We start from the raw sequence: 7,484 nt of genomic DNA, 5'->3' as shown, positions 1-7,484 counted from the left end.
GATTATAGATATGCCATCTGATGCCTTAAACATTGCTTTATGATAGTTTTGTAAAGCTAAAGTATGTTTTTAACATCCATTCACTGCGGAGAGGCACACGCAGGACGCTGTAAGGTGAACCATTCCCTAAAGAAACCTTATTTTTTCAGATATACCACTATTTTACCAGCATCAGCATTACATACAAAAACTCCAGTGTAGGTTCACTGGAGGTTTTGGATAGTAAGTAAAATGGCTATATTTGTGTTGCAGACAGTGGGTGAATTTCTCTACGACAACCCATTTCACAATTCTAAAGCACCCTGAAATGTTTGTTTCCACCATAACAACTGAATTATGAAAAATTGGTGGAACTTCCCTTTAAATGACTGCATTATCTTAATTCTACCACTCTCACAATCCTGTATGAGTAGATGATATATTTGCTAAAGCTGGTCGAAGTTAATCTAATTACAATTTTAACATTTTATAGATGTTTATATTTTAGCATCAACATGGGTAAATATGTACATTAAAAACACCAGATGTTGGCTGGTATATCGTGGCTTTCCTACAAGTAAGAAACTTTAATATAGCTGATACTTTTAGGCAATGAAACACAAGGGAGACGGTGTTAGCACAAATTACATGATCGCCACAGAGGAGTGCAGCAGATCACCACAGCCCGCAAGTTATGTGCGATAACATACAATCTTAAGGGCTGCTTTTATACAACAGTCCTGTAAAATAAAGACAAAAGTAAAGCAAACAAACCTAAACATTGAATCAAATGTGCTTTAATATACTCAATTCTTTCCACCAGACAAAAGGTATTAGCCTTTTGTACAAAACTGCCACAATATCAGGTTCAGCTCACCTTTTCCAATGATATTAAACCCGAATGTTGTTTTTGTTCTAGCCAGTCGGTGAAGCATTTCACAGCCCATCTTATCTGCAGAACTGAATTATTTTCTGGCCAAGTCCAGTTTGTTTAGCTGTTTCTTCACAGCTGCTGACTGAAACGCTCAGGATCAACAACACGTTCAGAATCTGATCCACGCCGTTTCTTAGAATCTGAGCAAATGAGCTGCAGGTCAAATATTATCGCAGAGATTTTCCCGAATGTATTTATTTTCTGTTTTATATGTGCTAAAGTAGAAACTCAGTAACGATCAGCTGCAGCGTAAAGCGAGTCATTACTCACTACAATCAAGTTATTGAGGTAAAAAGTTGTTATTTAGGGCAGAACGCTTCTCAACCAATCAGACTGAAGTAGAAACTAACTGCAGTACAACTCAAAGTTATCTTAGTATTAGTGGTAAGAATCTCTAAGACACTTAGGATTCGATTCAGGGTGTCACTGTGCAATTTTCCCACCCCTACTTGGTGTCAGATGATATTTTGACTATTTTGCTTTGTTTGTTTTAAAACGACAGAACTTCTCAGATGGAAAACCTCTATTAATTTTGTTTTTATCCATTTTTTATTGTTCTTTCAAAACAATCTGAAGCACCGATCAAATGGCATACACTGCACTTGATGTTATCCATCAATACCACTAAAACTAAGCATCAATATTGCTGTGCGACACAAATACCAACATAGATGAACGTCAATCTTCACTCCCGCACGGCTGGGCAATATGACCATGTTTATCGCAATAAATTACGTCAGGATGTCACAATATGTTTTTCTTAGCACGTCTTAGATGTCGTCAGCACTTGGAAACATTTCCCAAACGCATGGTTGATTACAAAGAGAGCATAATTAGTCTTGTTCAGTTGGACTAAGAGCAGTGCAGTATGTGAAAAGCTGAAATACAAATCGTTCTATTCAGTTTTTGAGAGTAATTTTTTCAGTATGGTACCATTTTGTCTTTTCAAACTTCTCAGATATCAGAAAATACATCTACAGACACACCGTGTATCATGAAAACCTCTAGGACTATCACAATTACATTTTTGCCAGATCAGCTGCTTCTAAATACCAACACTGTAAACTCACTTCATGTTAGCACTGCATTAGCTCATCAAGTCCAAATCTAAAATTACTAAAGAGAATGGAGCAAGTCGGCTTTTCACTGGATCTCCTTTCTTGCTTTGAAATGCAAAAGCTTCTGTCGAAGCAGTGAACTTTCGGTGGACAAGGCTGCGTTAAGCACTCGTGCCTCGGCCTGCTGGCAGACGAATCGAACAGGTCGTCTGCATTCAGCCTGGGTGCAGCAGCACAACACAACATAAAGCTATTAAACGGAAAGTAAATGGAAAGATAGCCGTCTGATTAAACTGGTGTACAGCTCTAAGCAGTGGCAAAAGCTTTAGACTCGAACTCCATAGCAACCCAGCTCAAATGTCAGGGCGTCTGAAAGTGACACACCACAGGGCTCGTGCAGAAAATTGTACTGACAAACACAGTTAAAGGGGAATTCCACAGATTTTTCAAAGTTCCTGCACAATTAAATCCTTAAAACGTAAACAGTCATTCAGAGCGGTTTGATTCTGAAATTCTACATTGCAGAGAAATCAAACCAGAATCGTTCACACTGGTGGTGAAAGGAACCAGACATCTGATTTAATGCCTCCCAAACCTCCCCCCCCAAAGGCCTGACTCCTGAGGCAGAACAGTCCCCACATAACCCTATTTTAAGGCCTACCACTAAGGTTCACCACTTTCAACATCACATGTAAAACTCAGACACACGTAGGTTCAGTAAACATGTCACCTCCACTGTAAAGAAATCCAAGGCAAGAAAATGGTAAGAAAACATTTCAGATCAACCCACTGTGAATGCCTTTTTACGTCTCAATGATTGTGTTATGAAGAAGAAAAAATAAAAATTAAAAAAAATTAATAACACTGCCCTTTAATAGGATGGTAGCACTTTTTTTAGTTCCCTTATTTCATACGTGGGACGCACACACATACTCACACACACATTCAAATACACCAACAAACCCCCTCTCAAACCACTTTGATGCAATACAAATGAATTTTCCAGCCCTCCTCTCTCCGTCTCTCTCTCCCTCTCTCTTATCTGGTAAAGCTGAAAGTGTCCAGACCCCTTGGAAAAGCAGCGGTTGCTCAGTTGTGGACGAGCAGGGAAGATCAATCCCTCAAGCCTAGAGGGTTCCCAGTGCTGGGACTGGAGCTCCCGGGTCCTGCTCCAATACACCCACTTCAACTCAAGAAGAGCTTGTTAATGAGCCTGATGGGTGTATTTGAGCAAGAAAACACTGAAATCAGTAGGACACCCCTTGTCTTGAAAGCAGCTGGCGACCGCTGCTCTAGCCTGTGTGTGAGGAGTTAAAGGTCAGAGGCTTAAATTCAATAATGATATCTTCCAAATGCATCACAGCATTTGACCACATTTAAGTTTGCGTTATTTAAGTTACTGAATCCATGTTTACGGCTACGCTATGCTGAAAGAACATGACATACAAACCTGACATAGCTTGTTTTTACTGGACTGTCCTGTTTTGTTTATGCCTCTTAAAACGTACACCAAAGGGAACCTATTGATGGATCTTGTGCCTCAACTTCTGCACTGCTTGTTAATTTTCTCAGAGTTATCCTCTATGGGGAATGTGTGTATTTCTACTGGCTTGGCAGGAAGGCCACTGCTGTATTATGGAATATAACGTTTCCATGAATATACAGCATGTTATCCATCACTAAAACAGAATATAAATATTGTTGGGTGACACCAGCAACAGTATAGGCAATAAATCATGAAACGCAACCAACACAGCCTCGTAAACCAGACAGAAACCATGTTTTCAGAGAGGAAATCTGCTAATTGTTTGACCTTTTTTCAATCTTGTTAGTTCATGTCTCCGGTCGTATTAAAGCTCGAATCATTTCATATAATTTAAAAGGCAAAACTATTGTTCTCTAGTCAAAATGTAATGACTTTAGCCTGCCTCCAAAACGTCCTCTGATATCGGTTACGTCACAGTGCACCGTGTAAAAATATCATGTTTCACAAGCCCATTCCAGCACCCCCACCTATCATCGAGCCAGCTCAGAGACCCTCCCTGACCCTGTGTTCCACAGCAAAATACATCATATTACAGAAAAAGCTGTTATGTTTCTGACTAACTATAAGCACTCAGCAAAAGACATAAGTTATAGTTACCGCAGTATCTGTTATCCACCAGTAGCGCTAACACTAACAATCACTATTGTTGTCTGTCAGCAGTAACGGTATACCGGTACAGACGACATATGGCTCAGCAGCAGTGAGACACGCCGGGTAATGAGTGGGTAGTACTGGCTGTGGGGCCAGCCCATCCCCCTTCCACGCCACAGACATAAGGAAATGTTACCAGGTAGCTCCTGGGGACGAGGTGGCCTTTAAGCAGCTCCTCCATAAACAAGGGGAAGAAGAAATAGCATCATGTGTGATTTACCTGCTCCGGAGTTCCGGTGAGCTCCAGGGCCGGAGTGCCTGTGGCCGCCTGGAGAAAGGATGCTCCCGGGAGGCCTCAGGTTTTCTGTGTGTCCGTGCTGCTGCAGTTGCTGGGTCACTCCCACCGCTCCGTTAGATCCGTAGAATCCGGAGCGCGACCGCGAGCGAGTTCTGGGAGGCTCCGGGAGGCTGTGAACAGGCGAGGCCAGCGGCGAGGGAGCCAGAGGGGAGTGTGACGTGTCTGCCGCTGCCGCCGAAGCTCCGAGCGTCGCCCTGCCCGGCTCCAGGGGTGCGCCGCTGTGCCCCAGCACCTCAGCCCCGGCGTCCTCACACAGGCCAGCCCTCTTGGGCACGGGTTCGGCGCCGCTGGGCAGCTGCAAGCAGACGCGAGGCTCTGGAGTCGCCGGCTGACCGGTGGCTGCGATGGGCATTTCCTTCACGTGGGGGACGGGGAAAGGGAGGCTTCTCTTTTTTCTCTGTCCGTTTTCCAGCCAGCGAAAAAGGGGGAAGCACTCGGAGGAATTAAAAACTGTTTGGAATAAATTAAACAGAACAAAAAATCTGTTAAACGCGAGTTCATAATTTTGCTTGTATGAGTTTCAAAATAAGCTTAAGGCAGGGCTGCCTAAAGTGTGGTCACCAAAAACACCAACGTACCAAAAACATTTTTAGAGTATGTACAAATTCTACCTGTCCCCCAACCTTACCCATCTTCTTTATCAGTATATAGTTTTGCATTGTTGGCTTTTGTCTATAGTCAGGAAATATGACAATATTTATCTTTATTATGATAAATTACACCATAATCAGCTTTTCTGAGCATATCGTGGGTATCGCCAGTTCTAAAAAAAACACCTACCAACCGCTTGTTTGATTAAAGAGAGCACAATTAGTCCTGTTTTACCGGATTTAGTGTCACACTGTGTGAAATGTTGACTACATGTCAGAAACAAACGGCGTGACATATTGTGTATCATGTACTTACTAAAATCTAGTGATTTCATTTTGCCATATCGCCCATCTCTACCTTCAGCTCACCAAAAACACTGCACTTCGGCCCCCCAAGGCAAAAACTTCGGGCACCCCCTTACATGCTTATAATAGTAGTAGTAATAATAATAATAATAATAATAATAATAATAATAATAATGAGGAAGAACAACAAAAACAATATTGTTGTTGTTACTTATTAACAACAACAACAACACAGTAAATCAGCTAGGGGTTATTATAGTAACAAATAAATTCATAACACCACCGCAACGAGACGAATCAGCTTGGCCATAATAATATTAATAATAATAATAATATATAATAATAATAATAATAATAGAAAATGACAGACTAGCTAAACCAGTTAAGCGAAATAAACGCACCTCCACTGTCCCATTACTAACAGCACCTAAAAAACCCTTAAATCAATCGGCTTCAAAAAGTTAAAAGGTGTTTAATGTTTTAAAAAACGGCACTTAAATGAATGTGCCCCACTCAGTCAGAGCGAACTAGTATTTTTATGTGGAAATAAAGCGGCTAAAACAACTAATAAACGATGAAAAGTAAACAGCAGCACTTCCTCTCCATTCAGAACACGGCTCCGGCTAAGGCTAACGTTAGCTCGTTTGCATTAGCCAAACAAAAAGACTGAGCACTGAACGACGCCCATTACGGGCTATTCCTCCTCGCCGAGAGGCCAGAATACGTCTCAACAAAGTTCACCACATCAAAAAAGTCCACTTTTCTCGCCCTCGACGAACATACCGACAGTAAAGTGAGGTTAATTCAACACAAAATAGCGCTTTAATTTCCCCGAAACCGACAAACTCAGCTCGGCGGCGGTTAGCCTGTTAGCACAACAGCGGTCCGGGTACCGTCCACCTACACAGACACACCGAGACTCGGGCACTTCACAGACACACCAAACTACCACGGATACCCCCGGGTCCGAGAATACGTGGTAAAAGTCTACTTTAAACGGCAAACTGATTCGCGAAGCTGAAGTCTGCCTCTCACTCGCCAGATTAATTTTCCCGTTCCACCTTAAATGGCGCAGCAGTTACTTTCTGGCGCCTCAGGCACCAGAACGCAACTGCTACACCATTTAAGGTGGAACGGAAAATTCGAACAAGAAGCTGGCGAATAAGGAGGTATTAAACCTCCCTTTTCTCTTCTCCTCCTTTTTTTCTCTGCCCCTTCCTCTATTTCCCTCTTTCGTCCTCTCTCTTTTCCTATTTCTCCCTCTCTCTCTCTTTCCCTCTGTCTATACTCGCGCTGAGAAATAAAAGAGAAAAAGCCTCACATCTCCGTCTCAGCTCAGCTCCGTCCGCTGGAGCCGAAATACGTTAAAAAAACAAGCAGCGAAGCCGAGCCGACACACGCAGCTCGCCGAAATGAGGCTCTTACCCGCTGAAGTGAATATCCGAGGCGCTCCCTGCTCCTCCACCGGCGGAGTGAACGGTTTTTAACGTGTTGAAGGTGGGTTTTGTGGATGTTTTCAGCGCTTAGCCGAACGCCCCGCAGCTTCAGACGGTGAGAAAATGTGACAAAACCATCAGCGGGACTTCACATTCACACCGAGCCAGACCGCGCTAATCGCACACAGAGAACAAGCTGAGCCAATTCGTTTATATACCGAACGCAACCACATGAAAAACACATACGCGCATTTTTATCTGTACATTAAAATAAAAATCAAATGTGTTCTATATATAAATTATTATTGATATGTGTAGTGTTTTTATGTTTATTTATAAATGTTACACCGATCAGCCATAACATTAAAGCAGACGACATGCAGCGTCTTAATCTTGCAGACAGATAAATGCTGAGCGTCTGTTACCTCAACTAGCCTAGTCACATAATAACTTATCTCACCTTTCAGCTGGAAAACAGGGAGTCTGTGAAATAAATAGTGAAAATGAACTTGAGCTTGATGTGCATCGAGGCAATGCTTCCTATGTGCTATAGCTGCGCTTTGTACTACATTCTGTGCAGCGCAGTGCACAGTTGTGCATTTGTGTGTTTGCAGTGTGCGTTAGCCTTTAGACAGCTGCAGCAGCAGAGCCGGTTTATGAGGAGCTTGGCCTCTTCCTATTTCCCC

General features: G+C 42.6%; 1 protein-coding gene across 1 annotated transcript in view; it reads right to left on the bottom strand.

Annotated features, from left to right (window-relative positions):
* The window catches only part of rnf38 (ring finger protein 38), a 51,855-nt gene extending 44,898 nt beyond the window's left edge, over window positions 1-6,957 (bottom strand). The window contains exons 1-2 of the mRNA XM_036583754.1: window positions 6,788-6,957; window positions 4,389-4,916 (exon numbers count right to left, since the gene is read on the bottom strand). Of these exons, the coding sequence (XP_036439647.1) occupies window positions 4,389-4,818 (430 nt within the window). The 5' untranslated portion in view covers window positions 4,819-4,916; window positions 6,788-6,957. The remainder of the gene's footprint in view (window positions 1-4,388; window positions 4,917-6,787) is intronic.
* Window positions 6,958-7,484: the final 527 nt, after the last annotated feature.

Source organism: Colossoma macropomum, unplaced genomic scaffold (genome assembly GCF_904425465.1).
Source record: "Colossoma macropomum unplaced genomic scaffold, Colossoma_macropomum, whole genome shotgun sequence".
NCBI classification, from domain to species: domain Eukaryota; kingdom Metazoa; phylum Chordata; class Actinopteri; order Characiformes; family Serrasalmidae; genus Colossoma; species Colossoma macropomum.
The sequence above is the reverse complement of the archived record's forward strand: the minus strand, read 5'-3'. Positions and strand labels throughout refer to the sequence as shown.